This window comes from Onychostruthus taczanowskii, unplaced genomic scaffold, assembly GCF_017590055.1.
Source record: "Onychostruthus taczanowskii isolate IOZ18803 unplaced genomic scaffold, ASM1759005v1 scaffold7, whole genome shotgun sequence".
In the NCBI taxonomy this organism is placed as follows: domain Eukaryota; kingdom Metazoa; phylum Chordata; class Aves; order Passeriformes; family Passeridae; genus Onychostruthus; species Onychostruthus taczanowskii.
Genome location: NW_024504786.1, coordinates 5,802,702 through 5,825,131, shown reverse-complemented (window position 1 = coordinate 5,825,131; position 22,430 = coordinate 5,802,702). Strand labels below are relative to the sequence as shown.

At 38.6% G+C, this 22,430-nt stretch overlaps 1 protein-coding gene across 1 annotated transcript in view; it reads right to left on the bottom strand.

The window, feature by feature from the left end:
- Window positions 1–22,430, bottom strand: part of AGBL4 (AGBL carboxypeptidase 4) — an 880,299-nt gene that overhangs the window by 527,218 nt on the left and 330,651 nt on the right. The window contains exon 5 of the mRNA XM_041421668.1: window positions 945–1,161. Coding sequence (XP_041277602.1) covers window positions 945–1,161 — 217 coding nt within the window. The remainder of the gene's footprint in view (window positions 1–944; window positions 1,162–22,430) is intronic.

Here is a 22,430-nt window from a genome sequence, read left to right as displayed (position 1 = left end):
GCCTGCTTTAATGGTGGAAGCCTTTCATTTGTTTCAGTGCAGGGTATAAATATTATTTCATTTTGATGTTCACAATATATGCTGGGTTTCTTTTCAAAGCCCCTGCTGCTGGGATCAGCAGCTTTCACAGCTTTCTGATTCTGAAACACACACTACAAGTTTTGACCAAATCAAATCTCAGAGAAAAGATTAAGAGTGTGGTACAAGTGCATTATAAAGTCTGAGAAAGCAAAAGTTAAAAAAAAAAAAAAAAAAAAAAGAGAAAAGAGATTTGAGCTATTATTTTTTAATCTGATGATTTCTGAGTTGACATGGGAGTGGCTGACTCATGCTTGCCAAATCCCCTGGACAGGCAACATTTCAGAGGAAGATTATAACAAAGTGAACAGAAGTTCAGCCTTACCATTAACTCTCCTTCCTGCTCCAGAAGAACGATGACACTTCATTTTATGTGGCCATTAGGATCTACACAGAGACCACTAAATCCCTTTTAATTGCAAATGACCAAAGCATGAATTTTTAAGAGAAGATAGCTGGTTTGTGCATGTTTTGCATTATTTTATCAAGAAAAGTTGTCTTCTGGGTCAAAAACCCCATATTTCTTTCTGAACAGAAAAGCACTTCCAGAAAGACAAATGGTCAGAGTACTCTAAAAATCACATTTCTTCAATAAAGCTGTTTCAGTTTCATCTTTTAATGTCTATAGATGTGAACTGATCCTACACAGGAATCTAGCATTGCCTTGACTCTCACAAAGGAAATATTTTATGTGAAATTAAATTAGCATTTGCCTATATTTCACCATGCAGGTACATTTACTCCTGTGTCATTGATATCAAGAAAACAAATATGTGTGTGTGGGTGCTTTAGCAAGGATGATGAATGATACTCTGGAGGCATTTAAGGGTAGATAAACACCCAGAAGGAAGCTGGCTGGTACTTACCACGCTGAGCCCCAGCAATTCCCTGCAGAAGTAGTCCATGTTCCTCCTCTGGAGGTTGTCCAGGTAGTGCTGAAGGCGAGTGTAGGTGTAGGGGTAGCAATAGGCAAACTGGTAAGTGTCGTCCTCTCGGTCGAAGCAAAAAGCAAAGGACATGACATAGTTCTTCCTGTGGTCTGGGCAGCGGTAGTAATACACGTTTTTGGAGGGGATTCTTTGCCTGAAAAACCAAAAACAAACAAAAAACCATGTCTTTAAGTTAATTTTTTCCTCCAAGTTTTATGCCACCATAGGAATCTCAATATGTATTAATTGATGCATATCGAAACGGACATAAGAGATCTGATCTGTGTGAGATTCAGATTCCCTCCACAGTAAATGAAGCGGAGCAGCTTGAGCAGCTCAGGAGCTGGCAAGGAGGTCCCAAAGCCTGTGTTCGGGAGCACCTGTGCAGACCAGGGCTGTGACAGCTCCAGTGCCACTGTCACCAGAGGGACTGCAGCTCTGCCTGGGTGCCCAGGCTTTTAGAGTCAGGGGACAACACCATACAACCAGGGAAACCCATCCCCACAAAGTGAAAAGGGAATGTTTAGGCTGCCCAAATATCCTCTACTTCACTACCAGGCTGCTGCCTCCTCACACCACTCATAACTCATAGATGGCTCCAGCCACACCTACACCCTTTCTCACAGGTTCAACTCACCAGCACAGAGAGGAGGCACAGCTAATGAAGAAATGTCAGCATAAGGCAACACTGACAAAACTATTACTGAAATTCAGAACACCTTTCCATATCTATCTATCTATCTATCTATCTGTCTGTCTATTCCCTTAATAGCCAGGATACATATCAACATCTAGCCAATGAATGGAACAAAAGATAAATTCTTGAGCTTGAAAAACAAACAAACAACAAACAACCTAAAAATCATACAAGAAAACTTCAGGTATGGAAAATAATCAGGTCTTAAAATAGAAAGCAAAGAAGGAAAGAGTATTTGTCCCCATTCCAAATTGGACTGCTGCTCTTCTCAACATTTCTGGTTTATCTGACAAGATAGAAATTAATATACATGATGATAAATAGTTATAATAAAGACATGTCATTGTTATCAAGGTGGTATCGCTTTGAGGAATAACAAATATCTGCCTGAAATCTCTCACACAATTCCAATTATTTTCTTACTTTTCAAGAGAAATAAGTAATATTTCAGAGATGGGGCAAAAACTCATTCTATGGATGAGAGATGTTCATTATTTCTGTTTGTATGCTTTGTTCATTTCTTAGGTGGAATTTCCAGCTTCATTCAGACAGGAATAGTCTCCAATCATGCCATGCACTTATAATTTGATGTAAGTAACTTACCAGTCATGTTTGGCAACAAAATGCTATGGTCCTGCAGACTTTACCTGATTCAATTACACTATCTTATAAACAGGTCTCATCCAGTGATTGAAGCAGATCTCAGCTAAACTGGGATCATGGTGAGGGAAAAGCATAACAAGATTTACAGACATAGCACCAGTAATGTGTGTCTTTGTAATCATTCCGAGAAGCTGGCCTGCTGCAGAGCCTCAGTTTTGGCCTCTCATTGCTAATATGAATTAGAGGACAAAACCCACTCATTATAAACAGGTACATGTTTGCCAATTAGCAGCAGTTAGCGAGTCTGACCAGCAAGGCTCAGGATCTACAAAGAGAAACAGAAAGGAACTGAGTTCTTCTTGAGAAAGTAAAATAAAGAACCAGTGATGCAGTTAATTACACTCAGAAAAAAGAATTTATCTGCCTTTTTTAATGCCCTGCTTCTTGAACATTCAGGACCTCAATAACTTCCTTCATCATCATGACTGAACACGAGCCAGCTGTGCCCAGAGGGGCAGGAAGGCCAGTGGCACCTGGCTTGTGCCAGCAATGGTGTGGCAGCAGGAGCAGGGCAGTGACTGTCCCCCTGTCCTGGGCACTGTGGGGCCACACCTCGAATTTAGATTGGATATTAGGAAATATTTCTTCAATGGAAGGGTTGTCAAGCACTGGACGAGGCTGTCTGGGCACGTAGTGGAGCCATCATCCCTGGAGGGATTTAAAGGATGTGTACATGTGGCACCTGGGGATGTGTTTTAGGGACAGCATTGTCAGTTCCAGGATAAATTTGGACTCAAAGATATTAAAAGACTTTTCCAAACTAATAAAATCTATTATTTGATGATTTTTTTAATTTTTTTTTTTTTTTTTTTGTTAAATAAGGCATTTGTTCATCACTAAGATCTGCAAAATTTAACACACGAATATAAAGGCAGAAAAACAAACCTTTTATTCTTTTTAAAAAAGTATCAGTAGGGAAAAAATGTCACCAGCCATCTGCATGCAGCCCTCTTACCTAATGATTTTCTTCAGTATCTTAACATATTTCTATCATTCTCCCTTACTCTGGAGTGCTATAGGACATCCCTCATTTGATCTCAAATCAAGCAGATGATATGGCAGTGGGTAAATGTATTCCAGCTCCCAGTCCTCAAACCATAATGCAAGTTTAAACAGTGTGTTGCTGAGTTGTTGAACTTTATTTGTTTCCAAATTAGCATGGGGGAAATAATAAAGGACAAGCCTCACTTTCTGCTATAAAAATTTCATGTAAAATGAGACCAAGAGGAGGAAATTCAGGATTTTAGAAAGGCTAATGCTAATTGAAATTCATCTGCTGATAGTTAATGTTTAAATGACACATAGTTCTCCTTGGTTCAATAACTTTCTACTTTTAAGCAAGTTGAAGGCAACTTTGTTAATGTATTAAAGACACTTTTGATATTTCATTCCCTTTCCCCTTCATTATAAAAGCTAAGCATCTGTTTTATTATCCACTTTGACACATCACTTTATGGCTGCATTTGGCTATTATGGCTAATCTTGATGTCTAGGACATCTGGTATTGACATTTCACTATCTGGTGTCTGACACAACAGCAGAAACCATCCTCAGTTCCTAGGTTTAAATTCACCCTCTCAGGGCAAAAAGTGCCCAAACTCTTAATTCAAACCGTATCTTCCAAAAATAATTATAATAGTACTCCTGTCACTGCTAATCTATTTTTATCTCTCCTAGCACTTTGTCACTGCTAATCTATTTGTGAGTCATACAGAGAAAGAGAGTTAGCATTTAGATACCAACAACACATCTTTACACACAGGAGCTTAATCAGATTGAGATCTTATCAGGGAATTAAAGAAGAAAAGAAAAAAGGGAAAGAAAAGGAAAGAAAAGAGACAAAGTGCTAGATATCACCAACTGAGTTTTTGATAACGAAAAGACATTGCTCAGTTCTTGAATTAACCTTTGTGTCCTAGACACACTATTGTTTACTCTTTCCCTTTTTTGTTCTATGCCTTCTGGAAAAGGACACCCACACACTGTGGCAGCAGCTGCTCCTATTAATTTAAAGCTATTACAAAAATTAAAATTAAACCCAATTACTTTGGCTGGTTTATAGCTGGGGAACGGCTTAGTCTGATTGTTCCCTCTGGTTATGGACAAAAACAATATTCCTACCTACAGGCAGCTGCCAGTGGAATACTAATGCATCTAGGGCCTGGCAGAAACAGATTCAGAATGCAGAGTCTAACTGCATTTCTTACTAAAGAAAAATATCTTATCATGGATCTGCAGAAATGCAACAACTTCTTAGCTGTGAGTCACAATGAAGCTGATTTGTAGTTAGAGGCAGGAAGGCAAAATGATGGTGGAAACCTCAGTGCTCTGATTTGTCCCTTTGCATTTCCAGGCAGCTCACCCTCAGCAATGCATCCTGCTAATTGATGCACAACTGCCTGGATCTCTGAGCTCCTGAGTGGTTTTTTAAAGGAGAACCACCCCCATTCCAAGCCCAGCCACAGAGAATAACGCGCAAACAACTCATTTCCAGTCTGTTTTCTAGATGTATTTAAAGAAATGAAGCTTGATACCATACATCAGTTTGACACAAATTCTGAATGCCTAGTCTTAAACACAAAACTCTTTCTGTCCAAGGAAGAAGGAGGCACAAAAATGGAGAGTTTCTCTCTATTTTCCAGCGCCAAAAGCTTGAGCCTTTGAGTGTCTTCTCCTCCTGCCTGACAAGGCAGCACACCCAACCCCAGTGGATTTGTGTGAGTGTGAGTGTGCATGAGCTTTCCTGTTCCTGTGTTTGCAGCAGTGCAGTTGCAGTCTGGGTATTTGCTCTGTTTTAGTAGTGTGCAGTAGGATCAAATTTGTCAGTGTACAAAAAAACCAAAAATTAAAATTGTAGTTCTTATCCAGTATCAAAAATCTGATGACTTTAGAGGCCCCAAGATCTTACTTCTTGGTACTGCATCAGGCAGTGTGGGGTATAATTCAGAACTTCAAAAACTTTATCCAAACTATGCTTCTAATTTTATATACTCCATACTCTATACTGCAATTTTAACTTCAATTCTAAGAATTTAGTCTTTAAAATCAAACTTTTTATTCTCTGTCATGTTTTTTTTTTTCTTTTTTTTTTTTCCTTTTATTTTTTCGGCCACTTTCTGCTTATTTCCATTCGAAAATTGGAAGTTAATCAATGCTTTTGAGGACAAACACTGGGAGTACTGATGGTACTGCTTTGTGGAATCTAAGTTTTAAACGTGGAAGGGTGTTAATCAAATCCTCTTGTGACACCACAGCACAAGTAATTACAAAATAACAATTTTTGGAACGCTTTCCTCTCCCTATTGCATGACCAAAGCAGGGAGCTCTGGCCCAGCCAAATTCCCAATGACTTTAATGAGCAGCATAAATAATCTTTGGATTGCTTTTAATATGGCACTCATAAAGCAATTATTCAGTCCCTTGCCTCCACAGGATCGGGTTAGACACAACCCAGTCAGGAGACTTCAAAGGAAGATGATGATCTTTGGAGCAAAAACAAAAAACTGCAGGTGCTGTAAAAAATCAATGTCCAAAAGAAAAATTCCTGGATCTGACTTATAGAGAAATGCTCAAGTTGTGGTGCAGCATTAGCTGTGGTGACACACTGTGGTGAGCATTTTCAATTGCCATCACTTTGCACGGGGAGGGATATTACTGAACAAATTCACAAATTTCCAAGCCTGCCTAAAGAACTCCAAGGGGTGGGCCTGAGTCACAATCTCAGACAAAATGAAGCCTACTGACCCAAAACTTGATTCTAATTCAACTTTGAAAAACAACCTCCAGGTATTTACTGATGTTGTCCTAAATACTAGATTTGGCTACTCTTTCTCAGTGCTTAGATTTTAGTCCTGGAGCTGGATGTCCTCAGTTATTAACTGCAAGAAATCCAACAAATTCTGGACAAAATCTAAGGATGTAAATCTTGTGCTGCAAACTCCTCTTCTGGAAGACAGTCCTTTTCTTCCTGACTTCTTTCCCTGTTAGTCTAAGCCATTATTTTTCTTCAAGCTTATTCTTGTTGACAAGTGGAGCTGACCATCTTCAAAATTCTTAGCTTACTTGTGACAAAATAAGTTTGTAGGGTTTTTTTCTTGCACATAATTTTATATTTGATTCACAGAGCATGGAGTGACAGTGAATATGTCAGATGGTGTTAAATATTTTTTGCAGACAACTGAATGGGTTTTGGCACAGCTAACTCAGTTTCAGACACTGCAAAACAAGTCCTGCTTTTTTTTCTTCCTACTGTGTATTACAATGTTCCCCAAATATTTTCATAATTTAAGACCTCAAGGTTTTCCACCCCTAACAGTACCTGGTTTCTTCTTCTTAAGTATAAAAATCAAAATATTGTGTAATTCAATTTAATAAAAATCAGAAACTCTACACATTAAGCATGCAGCTTTCATTTTAATTGAAATAATTAAGCAACCTCTATCAAAATTGTTAAGGAATTCAAATAATAATGAACTGCACAAAGACTGCTTGTAAAGACTCCTTACAACTTCAAGGAGAAAACACAACATTTTTAACCTTTTTTTTTTTTTCTGTAAAATTCCATTAATTTATTAAGGGTTTCTTTTTTTTTTTCTTTTTGAGAGAAAAAGCAGGGAAGAAGCAGGGAAGGGTCATGATTGCAGGATATGAAGCAATGCTAAAACCTGTCCCCAGGTTCTGCTGGCAGAAATGAAGTCACCATCCTTCAGCTTGCCAGAATTAGGCGAATGAAAAGGAAGGCTGATAAAGTGTAAACTGGCAAGAAACAATTTTTTTTTAATGACTGAATTAATTTTAAGCAACTTCATATGAGACAGGGCAACACTCAATCCCTCAAATGGAGAAAAGTGGTGTTTCAGCTTCTCCAAACCTCAATTTGGTTTTGTGGGAGGAGGCTTCATTCAATGCCTTCTATTACTTCTCACTTGTCTATCTCCCCTAAACATGAAAATTGCCCACAAAGGTCAAAATTTATCACTCTTTTGACAAAACACTTCAGTATGTCTGAGAGCAGCTGTCAGCTGATAGCAAAATCCAAAATCTTATGCCAGCAGCAGGTACAAGTGGGATTTCCAGGGCACAAGCAGCCAATTCCCTTTCTTCCTCCCTCCTGCCTGCCTTCAGAGCCAAAGCCATACTCCCCCCTCCATCTTTTGTTTATTCTGTCCAGTTGCTAAATCTCAAACTGCAGTGACTTTCCTCTGAAGCAGCAGTTCCAACACTGCAATTATTCTACAGAAACTCTCTTTTAAACTGCAGGGATAATGAATGGTGCTGATTTTTCCTTCGGTCAAAATATGATTTTCCTACTGACCACAGGTATTCCAGCCATGGATTGTTTCAATAGAAATATCTCTATGCAGTGTTTGTAAATGACAAAAAAGAAGGAGAAAAGCCAACTTTCCACAAAAATACCAGTTTTCCGTGCATGTGTTGTGATCTTCTGAAGATACCATGAGTACCAGAGAAAGATGCAGGGGCCACCATTTATGTCCTGAAATGCAGCTACCAGGAGGGAAAAAACAAATACAGATTTAAAATAAAATTTAAAAATATGTTAATTTGTGATAAGAATCACTGAGTAAGGAACAAGGGAAGTAAAGGAGTGACACTCCACTGTATTTCCAAAGTTTGAAGTGTAGAAAAGAAAAACAAAAGGATTTTGAAGAAACAGAAAGAGTAGCCAAAAATGCTGCAAATGAGTGGAAAAATTTAAAAAATAAAGTCAGCATAAATAATGTTGTACCAGAAAAAGGTGAGGACAAGAATTATCCCACCTCAGCACAATTCCTGTCCTGGCTTTGACCTATACCAGACTCTCTGGCCACAAAAGAGCAAAGCTCCTGACAACTTCAGAACACAGTTTGCATATACTGACATCAGGGAGCAAATAAGCAAATAAAATCCAGAAGAATGTGTATCACTGACTGCATTGGAAAAGAAGGTAGGTCAGGACAAATTGGCCAGGAACAAGGTAATGGGATGACTTAAAATAATGCCCTTTTAGGTCTTTGCTTTTTCTACTATCTCTGGAAAGAAATATCATGTTTGAGAGAATCATGATCTGGACAAATTTTAGGAAAGGTCACTTGGTGAGAAATAGTTAATTCTTACTAAGAATATCTTCAAAACACATTTATTTCAATTTTTTTTTAATAGACAATTCAAATGAATTCCAAATAATTTCACCAAACAATTTATCCATTAGCATAATAATTTAACATTTTCATGACCAAAGTCAGCATTTTACTCCATAATTCTTTCCTGTCTCCACTATAATCTGACATACAATCCCTCCAGATTATGTTGACTGGAAAACACATACTTACAGGATAATACAGGCTGTGAAACTGAGTCCTTATGACGTTTGGAGCATGTGTTGGCCTGGGAATGAGGGACCAACCTCAATCCCAAATTCAAGTCCCTGAACTGCATTACCAGTAGACCACTGGGTCATCTCTAATAGCCTCTTAGCCTCAATTACCTAATTAGCCTTTTCTTCAATCTCCTCTTCTCCCTTTCCCATCTGTTCATATATTCCCACCACTCCCTGTTCTTCTGCAAGAATAATTTTTAAAATCTATGTTAACTTCATTTAGGTTAGTCTCAGGTGACTTCTCTATGCAAGAATAATTTATAAGTCTCATAAGAGCCCCAACTTGAAGAAGCTTTTCAGTAACATATGAATTCTGAAATCCATGTTTAAAATGTTGATGATCTCAACAGTCTAAATACAAAGTTGAGATTTTTAATTTATATCATTTAGGTGTGAAATTTAAGTAGCTACCAAAGGAAGGAGAACAGATAGGAAAGAGGTTTTTGCCAATTGTAGCTTGGTTGATACTGAATTGTCCTTAGGAAGACCTCAAACCCTCTGGAAGCCTTTGCCTTCCCAAAGTGTATTATTCCTGATAAAGATCAGTGCATCTCTGATAGTAGATGATGTATGAGCAGGATAAAGACAAAAGAAAACAGGAAATTGTCATCATGGATCAGACTTTGTTAGCTGGGGAAACTTCCCCATAATATTTTGCTTTATCCTCTCATCTGTCTACACACAATGAAGACCGAGTTCAGTAATTCATTTTTAATGCCCCATTTCTTACGCCTTCTAGCACCTTGTTCACTTTTTCTACCATAACAGCATCTCAAATGACTTCTGCTGTGGAACTGCCAACAGCAATGTTCAGGGTTTTTCCCTTCAGTCAGAGGATAACGTTTTTGTGTGGTTTCCTCCACAGACTAACTTCTCATTTATCAGGAATGAGCCTTCTTGCTAGATCACCCAGAAGTTTGCAACAGTGTGCTACAGGCTTGAATTACTTAAGTAATTACACGTCGTTTGTAAATGTTACCACCTAATCCTTCACCTCTCTCTCCCAGGATCATTAATAAAGATATTTAGCATGTGACCTGATAGTTAACTTTAAGAAACACAGCTGCTGGCCTTTTAGTGGGATGAAAACTGACCACTTAGCCCTCTGCCTTTTTGTTTCCTTGTCGGGTTTTGATCTATGGGGAAGCTTGCCCTGTCACCATATGTGACTACTTAGCCTTTGCAGCAGTGTCTTGTGACAGACTTTGTCACATGCTTTTAAAAAGTCAAAATACATTATGTCAGGCAGCTCATCTCTCATAAGCCTGGGAGCTGAAACCCAAAGGCAAGGAAACATTCCCAGGAATTCCCAGGGGGAAGGTGCACCTTGGCATTCAATGCAACTGAAGGGAGATAAACTGGAAAGTTTGGTGAGAAAGCAGAAACACCTTTCTTTGGCACATACTGCAACTATACATCTCAGTAAAATTATATTTCTTCTGATACAAAGGGAGTTACTTCATCACAAGGAGAAAATGTGGAAAAGACCATGTCAACTGACTGTGCAAGTGAGTAAACCCAGGAAGAATATAAAGCAGCAAAATACAAAGGTTACACTTCAAAAAAAAAAAAAAAAAAAAAAAGGGGTGGGGGGTAAAAAGGAGTCTTTTCTTAAAGCCTTCTGCAAGACATGCTAGTCCCAGAAGCTGTTTAAGACTCTCTTAAGAACCGGGAGCCTGTGCCTGATTCTCAGGACTGTGCTTACTTTTCCAAGGGATGAAACAACAAAACGAGTCAGCAGAGGGGTGGGAGCTGAGGGGAGCAGTGGGTGAGAGCACCATGGACTGCAGAGCACCCAGAGCTGTGGCCAGCAGAAGCTCTAAGTGTGGCTTGCCAGGAAAACAACGCCGTAGCCTCACTAGATGAAAATCCTGCTGGTACAGTCATACCTCAGGAGCTGGTTATTGCTACTCTGAACATCCAACCTGTTGGAGTCCTCTTTGATCCTTTTCAGGAAGACTGAAAAGGGTGGTCTGGCATTGTTTATTTTACCACCCAATTCCTTTTTGTCAGTGGGGGAAATTCTCTCTCTGAGCACCAGTGAGTTCAGGACTGGTTTCTGGGAAAGCGATGATGTCAGCATGTCAGCAGATGACCCCCTTAAATCCAGACTTGGCCTTTGCTGCTGTCAATCAAGTCCGGGTAAAAGGATTATCTAACTCTTTTTATTCCTCTCTCTTTCCTATGCGGCTGTGACAGGGCACTGACAGAGGCAGGATGCTGGGCTAGAGGGAATTTTGGTCTGGTCCAGAATGATCATTCTAATTCGTTTTTGTGGGCACATTCACAGAGTTCTAAGCAATGTAGTGAGACATGGTTTTCCTTTGCTGAAGCTGTTCTCATTAAAGTTCCTCACATCACGATCTTCCAGGTGTTTTATTATGCCTTTTTAAATTCCTGTTTCGGCCATTTGCAATGTGCAGGGGTAATGCTTACTGGTCTAAATATAGGATAAATCCCAGATATTTGCCAACCCTCTGGAAAAGAGCTTGGTTTTAATGAGAGTGCATATCTTTGTTAGCAGTTCAGCTAATTCATTCCTAATCTTCCTCAGAATTCTTTTATACATAAATCATGTGGGACTGATGATTTACTACTTTTTAATTAATCAATTTGCTCCATCTTCTCAATCTCTGATAGTGCCTCATCTTTATTCCCAGAAAAGAGCAGGTCTAAGATAGGTACCTCCTTGTTAGCTATAGAGACTGACTTACGCTGTAAAACCTCCTGATTTCTTTGTGTGAAAACACATAATTTTAAAACATGTACAAGACATGACAATGTGAGAACAAAATAATTTAAATTCAGCATCGAAAATTTTTTATTTCTTCCCCAGGCTACACTTCTTGCATGTACACAAATTTTATTCTTCATGCTCCTCTGTAAGCTCCTTCAAATTCCCTCCCTTCACCTCCCTCCATTGAAAAACTACTTTATAACATCCTCCTACTCTTGAGAGTGTTGCAGAGTACCCATCTCCAAGGGTGCTTGCATTTCTCTACTACAAGGAGAGGCTGTAGGTCTCCCATTTATCCCCTGTGCCAGCATGTGGCCTGTTAGCAATGGCAAAACTGCATTTTCAGGGCTAAACGTGCATTGTGCTGGGAAGCCTTGCCTTTTGTGTCCTTTAGTTTTCCCTTCTGGAGACAGCACTCAGAGCTATCACATTAAACACACAGCAGAGAAGAAAAAAAAAAGAAGCCTGGAAGGAAAAGCTTCGGTTTTCCCAGTCAGAAGGGAGCAACAAACATGGCAAGCCCTTTTCTTGAAAGATGAAAGTGAATGAAACAGGACTTCAATTCTCTGGCTCACAGACCAGGGGCTACTGCTTTGCAAACACCCTGGGCTTCCCAACTCCAACACATCTGACCTCAATCCCTCTCCCCACCAAGCCCAGCTCTACGAAAAAACACCACCTAGACGGCCACCTAGAGAACAAAATCCTTATTTTAGTGAGGGGAAAAAAATTCTAGTATTTTCTTGCTACACAAATCCTTTGCCATCTTATTCATATTGGTCTTTTTGCCCGCTGGTGCTGGTTCAGAAATAACCTAAGCAGGCTTTCTTCCCCAGGTAACAGAGATGAACCCAATGCAAAGGTGCTCAGTCTGCAGGGGAAATAAAAGACAATTCCCTCCTTCTCTCTTTTCCAACATTCCTAGCGCTGACCCCCAGAGCAGTATTGATCTAAGAGGGACTAAGCATCCTGCTCTCTCAGTCTCTCCTTATTTACAGTACACATGGAAACATGTGAGCAGAGGGGAAAAGCTGGGAGCAGGGGGCCCGGGCAGTCAGAAACTATTGTACACACATGGGATTTCTCATCCCAGACACAAAGTTAAAAAAATGAGATGCTGCAATGGCTGGAGCTGTTGAAGACAGGAGAAATTGAAAAATGGTGTGTTACACTAATCTTGTTTTTCCAAACTGTATGCGTGATATCACCCAGGCCACTCCAATTTTTCACAATAATAGTTACAGCATCATTTTTCTTGATAGGCCTTTAAAAAATATTCATTTTGGGAAAACTCTGTGGTTTGTTGCTTTGCTTTTTTTTTTTTTTTGCCTCTACCTGAACAGTCAGTGTCACAAAATGGAGCAACTGCAATCCTTATGCATATTTAAAAGTACTGCCCCATTTCACCGTGCTGAGTTTGTTTAGACTACAAGAGCATTACCTCCTTTACCCTCTTCTGCAATATAACTAGACATGATGGCAAAGGGAAGGGAAATGCAGGATACATTTTGTTAAATTACACCAAGTTTTATTTAGCCTTGAAAGACTCTTCACATTCTCCTGCAGCTGACAAAGTTCTAGACACTTTTCCTTTCTCTTTAGACTGTTATAAAACACAGTAAGAGAACACATACACTGCTCCCAGGTCAGCAGGGAGGCTGATCCCCTGTGAGAGGATGGGATGAGTTGTATATCAGGTAGTTGTCTACAAGCCAGTGATCACCAATGCAGTGGAGAACTTGATTTCTGGTCAACAAAAGCATTTTTTTCTGTGCTCTCAGGAAATGTAATCAAAAAAGAGGAGAGCCTCCTTGCTCTTCACCCCTCAAAGATTCTCTGAGCTAAATCTTCAGGAAGCTCTGGGAAGAGGTATGGAGGTTTATGACAGACAGTTTGAGTTCCAAGTGACAGACATGTACCTGTAAAAACCATGTCTCCAATGATTTCTAGGCACACACTGTAAGGCTCCAGAGAGGTTACTCTTAAAATCATTGTTCAAATGTTTGCACTTCCAGGGCCCAATCAATGAGACAATCTAAGCAGATGCTGCACTAGTTGCTAGTCCAGACCAATCACCACAGATTCCTAGTGAAATATATGTGCTGCTCCTAGATTCCAGATGAGGAAAAAGTGTGCAGAGGAAGCCCTAAAAGAAAGTCTTAGTCACAGACTCCAATGATAAAAAGGAATACAGAAAAGATACTAAGATGATGGGGTAGCCTTCTATGTTTCTCAGTATTTCCTGAATTTATCAGCACCAACAACTGTAAAATACAATTTAAACATGAAGTCATACATGGAAGGATGGGAAAACCTTATGTAAAGGAAAATATGATCAATTCCATCCACTTTGTCTTTCTGTTTTCCAAAGGAAATATTAGTAAGTAGCAGTAATGCTCCTCAGTTTCTTTCAGGTTTTTACCCTGCATCACCGTGATGAGTTAGCCTTACCTTCACCATGTTACACCACCCTGCATAAAAACATTAGCACCTACAGGAAAGCCAGCAGGACTATTATTGCATTTTATTTATATTTGATGTAAGGTTTTCTAGGGATGATTTTACATTTCTCCCAGGATCTCATCTATTTCATATTTCTAAATATTTGGTCCAAATACTGTCTTCCATTTTGGACAAGTAAGGCTTTATAGGACAGGCACTTTTGTTAAAAACAGCAGTCTTTACTGCAGTAAGGATGAGGTGCTGAAACAAAGCATCTAAAAACCTTCCAAACAGTGTCAAGAAGCTGTAATATTTATGCTTAAATAAGAGAAAATAAGAGAAAGCAACATATGGGATAAAAAAACTTTTATAAGCAAATCATCTTCAAAATGCTCTATATATTGTGTATTTCCAGGAGAATGACAGGACATTTGTCAAAATACTTGTAGGAAATTTTTTAAGAGTACTTGAAAAATAATATACACAGCTCTCAGTTTAAACACACAAATGGTGAAAATTTAGCTTGTGTAACATTAAATACTTAAAGGCTTTCAAGTAGTAGTCACAATTTCTTATCTGTTGCTTTTCCAGGCAATACCATGTATTAGACATTGTCCCTCTGGTCTTTAAAGGGGACCAGAAGGCACAGAGGTGTTGTGTATCCAAACACAGGTGTGTGTTACCTATTATGGCCAGCATCTTAGGAAATTTAACCATGTAATACTGAAGATATTTTGCATCTGTCTCATTTTCTCACAGTTGTACTTTAGCTTAGCTTTAAGCAGAGTCCTGCTGAATGTGAACCACAGTTTTAAGTAGGATTCATAAATTAGGGTTTAGCATTATGAGGCAGGAAGGTAGAGGCCATTTTCTATTCCATTAATGACTATAAAAATTCAAGCACAGGAAAAATATATGCTGAAAGGTCTTAAATATTAACAGCTGATTTTAAAAAAGGAAGCCCATATACTACATTAAAACATGAAAACAGAAGAACAAAAACTATTTCTGCATCATTTCGTACACTATTTGTATATGTAAAAACATAGGTGTATATATTTTAAGTCCCACAGCACTAAAAATGAAAATATAAGCCCTATAAAAGTTCTTTAGATTTATTTACCTGGATTGGAACTGGGAGAAAAAAGGTATCATGGCTTATAGCATTTTCAACTGGATCTCTTCATGCTCATATCCTTCATGAATCTCAGTCTCAGAATCATTAAACTTGATGTCCATTAACCATGAGGGCCTGGCTGGTTGAACCACTTACCCCAGACATAATCCATGTCCCACACAGCAGTGCTGCTGCAGATAATGTGGGCCTGCAGTGCTCCTGCTGCTCAGATCCTGGGGTCTCCCATCAGGAGATGCCTGGCTTGTGTTTGTCCCATGCTGCTGCAGCGTGTGGACACATCCAGCTCCCAGGGGAGCAGGCTAAAAGGCCAAGGCATTTTCATAACTCAAGCAAACCAAATCTGAGCCCAGATTTCCATGACAGATCAGTTTGCACAGTTGCTGCTCTCAGCCAGTTCCTAGCACTCGATTGTTAGAATGCAGTGTGGCTTTAAGTGACAAGACACAGCTATTGCTGACAGCCAGCACAAAAACTGCCTAAGACTGTTATTATTTTAAAATTGATACTCTTAAATTCAAAACAGACAATATAAATGGAAACATTTTAAAAAAAGGTATTGTTTTAAGTTGAAATTACAAATATCAGAAGGGAAATTAAATTACCTCAGGAATAAATAGGAAGAGCACACACAAACCATAACCCAGTGCTTTTGTCTCACAACTGTCTCTCCAGTGTCTGACTGGCTGAAACCTCTAATCTGTCAGATAAACATGCTGCAACTCATAATATATCCCCCAAAACCCCCTGATCAGCCGATAGCTGTTGCAGCCACACAGTGTCCCAGGATTTGCACAGTCAGGAAAAGCTCTTCAAAACTGTGCAGGAGAAATGCTGCAAATCCAAAAATGAAGACCTAAATAAAGGCTTGAAAATGCAAGATTTCATACTTCCTGAATGGTGACACAAGATCTCTGTGACAGTTGTCTGAGGGAGAGCTAATGGAACTGGCAAATTCAAGAGAGATAAGAAAGGCTCAGTAGCGTTGCCTATTAGAGCAACAGATTGAACTGGGAAAAGCAAACACATCCAGCCAGAAGAGCTCATGGGCCTTAAAGGTTTCTGCTTTTCTCAACTCAGCCAGTTCATTTCATAAAATATTCTACCTCTAGCTCGTATCCACTTCATGACTGAGAGTACTTGTTACAGGTTAGTTGTGCCTTTGATTCCCTTTCAGTCTCTCCCAAGCAAACACTCCAAGTGACTCATCCTACATCTCCACTTTTCCTGGAATCGTGTCTCATGATTTCCTCCCACCTCCTTCCACCACTGTAACACATTTCATCAGCAAAAAAATGCAAAAACCCACCACAGACTTCCTTTGAGAAGCCATGGTTATAAGAGAAGTACAATGATTTAGAACAGTATTCAAAAATCAGAATTGTTATCTGTCAGTCAAACCTGATAATCAGAGTAAAGACTTTATGTGTAGCTTAAAACCTGGACTATCCCCTAAATTGCAAGGCCCCATTCAAGCTGACCAGGGAAACATTAACACTACACTTACAAATGACACCTGCACTGACAGAGATGAGTGGCTGGCATACCTGACTTCAGCACTTGCAGGCATTGCTATGTAATACATTAATCCAATCTAAACAAACAAAAGTTTATATTCCAGTAGTTAAATTTAAATCCTGTCTTCTATTTTCCACTGTGTCTTGCAGCCTTTTACCCTGAAAAATCTCATATATTAGTATTAAAACATTTTATTCCATCTCAGAGAATGATCCTGTCTTTATCAATACCTCACTGCATCTCACCAGCCTTTTAAGACCAGTTTTAGGCATGTAAAGAATAATGAAAAGTTCAGAAATTTATTTTGATTTCCTGCAATATGCTACCCAACAGTTTTCTGTTGTGTTATATGACCTTTCTGCCTAGCTAGTGTTTTGCTATTGATTTTAATTACTCAGTTTAATTTACTGCATGCCAACACAAAGCTGTTTACTCCTACTTGCCAAAATGTTGTCGTAGTCTCCCAGAGGAGGGCAAAATGAGAAAACTGTACATGTTTTACAGTTACATGCTATTCATTATAAAGAATTTAATAGATTCACTTCACATAAATGTCACCACGCTCACATGTAGCCACTAAACACACCAAAACATCACACAGGAAGCAAAATTCTGAGCCATTCAGGGAAGAGGTAGAATATAAAAGCATTAATTTATGAAAGGCTTTGACTTGAAGCAGTTTAGATTTTCTGCTTTGCCATTCTCCTAAGAACAAGTGAGGGAGTTAGGACCATATGTTCCCCTTCTGCATAAAAAAATCATGGACAGAAATGAATGAGTCCTAGAACCACACAGTGATTATAAATTCAGGTAAATTCTGCCTTGCCCCATAATCCACCTGCAGGGTGAGAAAGAAGGAATACTAATTTCTGACCACTCTTTTCCTCTTCTTGCCACACATCACAGAAATTATGAGAACAAACCTCTGTGTGAGAGGATCCTACAGAATGTTCTTCCAAGAGAAATTATGTCGGCATAATAGAAGTTGGCAACACTGGAAGATGAAGGAAGCTCATTTCTGAGGTAACAGCTGAGCCCTTTTACTGAGCAGTGCTTATCAGTCCAGTTCCTCTGTGAGGAGGCAGATAGAAAGGAATAGCAGGGCTGGAGAAACTCTGGACAAGAATCTCTGTGTCTTTCTACACCTTGGAAAACCTATAAGTGAATTAAATTTTTTATTTCTTTGGAGAGAATATCTGAAAAAAAAAAAAAAAAAAAGGTAATTTCAAAACTCTCATACCAGCTCGACATTTCTTCTAGACATGAAAGTTCACAAAAGGTAATTTCGTTCCCATATAATTATTTTGAAACCTACTGATCCATGGTTATGGAATCCTATTGTGCTGGGATTCTAGAGACCAAAAAAATGCCCAAACTTGCTCCAGTGATGAATGAAAATAGCTTTTGGTGCATTTGATCATCTTTGAAGGTATGCATTATACTGACTAAGATTCATGTTTTTTAAACACCAGGTCATCTACCAGCTCTTTGATTTCAATTGTGTTTAAAAATAGGATCATCTGATTATAGTACTGTGTTATAAAAACTTCACCAACTTAGCTCAATTGTAGAGTGCTCTTGAGGAATGATAAGATCTTTGGACAAAGTTGAATATCAAGATGATACATGCTAAGAATATGAAAATTCTCTATTTGAGTACCTTGTTTACAGAGAGAGAGTCAATCTCCTGCAGAACCTTTGAAAATTGTATTTTAAATTAGGGGGGAAAATGATCGAAAATACGAAACCCATTAATTTTTCATACTGCTTTGTATTTGTTTATTGCGGTTTTATGTTTACCATAGTATTCTTCTGAAATTAGAGATTTTATCCTGAGACTCTCACCACTACAAAGCATTTGTAAAACTATAATGTCAAGCTCTTAAAACAACACTTGTTCAAAACCATGATGATTCTCTATGAAAACATGCACAGCCTAAAAATTTCTTATGACCTTGATGTAAACCATAAACTGAACAAGACTTCCCTAAAATCCAGGCCTAGGTTTGCTCAGTGCAGGGACAGATTTGCTTGAAGGCTTCCATAAGAATTGAAACGAGGCAGGAAATCTTACCATTGCTTCATCTTCCACTGTACTTTGTTCAGCTGAAAGATCAAAGGGCTTTCGGAGGGGAGACTCTGCCTTAGAACTTTGGCTGGTAGTTTAGAGCTAAATTTTCAACAGATTCTCAAGTCAAAATATCTGCTGCATGTCCAATACAAGTAAAGAGCCAGACACCTCTGAATGTGAGGCAGCAGGAAATGCCCAGGACAATTTCATCTGCTCTGTGATCTGACAGGATAATTCAGGTTAGAAGGGACCTGAAGAGGCCATCAAATCCAACTTCCTTCTCAAGTCAGGGTCAGCTCTGAGATCAGACTAGGTTTTTCAAGAGGTTTATCCAGTCAGGTCATGCAGACCCTGGTGACAGTGGCAGTGTCTTTTGTTAGACACTACATCAGCAGTTAACAGCGCTCAGGACACCTGCCCAGCTTGAAGGAGACCTCCCATGACTCTCACCTCTGCTTAAGAGCTGTCCTTTCAGGGCTGGGACTAACCAGTTGGCTCAGACAGCAAATGCCTCTGTTCTTACAGACATGGTACAATTTAGATGAGGGCAATTTGAAGGTTTGTTGGATAAGAAAACTTTCAGCAGATATTTTCTTATCAGCAAAGATATTTTCTCCACCTAGCTTATATATAGTTGTTTTCTGCAAAAACCTGGAAAGTTCTCTGTGTCTTGATCCCACCCATCAGATCAAGCCCAAAACAGGCTGAAGAAGTCCTACTTTACAAGTCTTGACAGAAGCCAAAAATTAGGACTTGGCTCCTGACATTATTACAACTGAGGAACGTAAGGATGTGTCAAGAAATAGGTCTTTAAGCATCCAAGAAATTCAGAAGTCTAAACATAGGAACGTAGACACCAAAAATATTTGTGAACTTATAAATCTAGCAGCTCTGAAGGGACTTTAAAACTTCACATCTATACTTGGGTTTCAATAACTGGAATCAGGCTCAATTCCAACCAAGTTCTTGTGAAGATCCATCTTCTAGACCAGGCAACTGGCAGAATGTTACAATACCAAATGGTAACAGTACCAAAACACAGCAGACTTCAAGAAAACTCATTATTAGTCCCACAGAGCTAAAATAAATGTGAAGCAAAACCAAAGGGAAAAAAATCAATATTCAAAACCTTATTCCCAAATTCTCCAGGTGGCACTGTGTACAAAATTATATATCTAAACTCAACATCTAGTCTTCCAACACCCAGTATGAAAAATGCCAAATCTGAAATCATTTACCAGCAGGTGTAATCCTTGCTATCATTAGCAGCACTGCTCTAAATCAGAGTGGCAAATAGTAAATCTGAGAGACTACTCATGGCAGTAAGCATTATGCCCACAAGTAAGAGTTTATAGTTGCCAGCCCAACAAATGTCATGCTATGATTTTTCTAGCTATAGTAGTAATAAGATGCCAAACTATACTGTGAAAAATTACGTAGATGCTGAAAACATATTTGGCTTTTCTTTTTTTTTACACATGGTCTATACAGGTTCAATGAGGAAATAGAAGTCTGTTACTCCAATGTTGCAAGAAATAAATTATCTGCCCTGCATATTTTATTGTTCCATCCTGCAGATTTTTTTGACTGGTAGTAAATGATTTTTAAGCAGTATGCGGACATGTAGCCTACTCTTCTACTTTTTAGGGCTTACAATCCTTTCTCAAAAAGAAAACATCTTCACACAAGGCTCTACACCCAACAGGACAAGCAAAGTACAAGTTATTCACAAGGGTTTGCACAGGGACTCTTGCAAATCAGTGAACACACCAGCTGATCCTGCTGAAAACACAGAGCACTTCCATAGCTAAAGTTATGGAATGGGCTATAGAAGACCTGCTTTCTGTCTTGAGATCTATTAATCTGCTGCTTTATGACATTTTAGGAGCAACTTCATTTAAAAAATAAAAAAAAAAAAACAACCAAAAAAATAAAAAAAAAAACCAAACCAAAACCCCCCCCAAAAAAAAAAAAAACCAAAAATACCCCAGCAAAAAATTTAAAACATTCAGGTACCCTTTTTTTGTTTGTTTGTTTGTTTGTTTGTTTTTTTAAGATATCAGCCCTTCTCACAGGTTCTGTAATTTATTGTAAACTCTAGTGTGAAATTTTAGGACATAAAATCCTTGATTCAGGAGACTATTGAAAGTTGTCTTGTACCACTCTGACAGTTCCTCACATATCATGACTGTAAAGGTTTTAATGGATCATGGACTGAATTATGAAATTCTTATATGCTGTGACTTTTTTTCTTTACTCTAAAATTAGGATTTTTCCCTTGAAAGATCATTAAAACTTTCCCCCATTATTTGTTATGATAAATCAGCCTTTACCCATAACCAGCTTGGAGACCTTTACAACTTCTGAGCCCAGAATTTCCATTTGAATGAGTCATGTTTTTTCTCACAATAACCCCAATTCTCTCTCCTTGTTAATATGGTTGCCCTGGTGCTGCATTAGCTAATCCCTTCAAGAAGCCAGCTAGCAGGACCAGGAATTGGAAGTTCAAAGGTCACCCCCAATATCTCCCCAGTGGCAACATGAGGTGAGCAATGACACAGAGAATTTCTTTTTTTTTTGTTTTTTTTTTAATAGATCTAGCACCCCTTTCTGCTGACAAAATTACTCCCTATGACCTCATAGCAGGTAAACATTTCCTATTTTATACTGTACCTAGAGATTTTCTGCTAAAGGAACATGACTCTTAAGATTTATACTCCTGGTCATATTGCATTTGAAAATATTTTAGGCTACTCTGTTTATTTATTCCTCTTCTTTTCCTTACTCATAATAATACCCTAGATACCTAAAAATGGTATCACTTTTCTTATATGAAAGTGGGCTGTCTGCCAATTTCTGGAATTTAGCGCTCTAGCTAGACCTAGTCTTCTTTACTATTCAGAAGATACAGATCTGTTATTTTAACCAAAATGCATTTCACTGTGTACAGATTCTTGGAGGGTCTCTATTAGAAGTTCAATTATATACAACACAAGGCTTAATTTAAAGAGTTAGTTATGTACCGCCCAAGAAATACAGATCTGCTTTTACAGACCTTCAAAATCAAAACAAGCCAAAGATATATAAAACTTACTGTGTCCACCAAGGATTGTCAGGCTTTCTCCCAAGAAATCAAAGACACTTAAAAATACCAGATATCTTTTTTAAATGCTCATCCCCCTCACAGAGAACTACAGGGCAAAATACTTAATGAGCACACAAAAAAACCCTCATGTTCAGAAGGTTTTGTTATGACTTATCTCTCTGGAGACTGTATAAGACATTGTCTTTTCCCATTGTAAAACCTTTTTATATGTTCTGCTCGGTCTGATTTTGGAAAGAAAAAAGTACATTTTCTCTCTAACAGTCTGATTCAGAATAAAGCATTAATCTAAAAGGAAGGTGCAAAGTGGGCCTATGCAGATGGATGTTGTAATTTACTGTATGCTGTGACATCACCTGAAACACCCCTTGAAAGTGACTACTCTGTTTTCTGCTTTTGCGGTATTTGTGGAATAAATTTTCACACCAATACACGTGTACATACTTCTGCTAGAAGTTTTGCACAGATGGTCTTGTGAGATTATCCTTTGACATTTGTACTACAAAGTCCAGTTTAGCTTGAAAAAAAATGGGCAAATAACAGGGGTTTAACTTTAAAAAGGTACACCTATGTAAGAAAATTTTTAACAGATGTTCTTCACGGGGTTATTTTTCCATTCATAATTACACTTCTTAGAATGCCACAGCTACCTTGCTGGTACAAAATAACCTTACATTATAC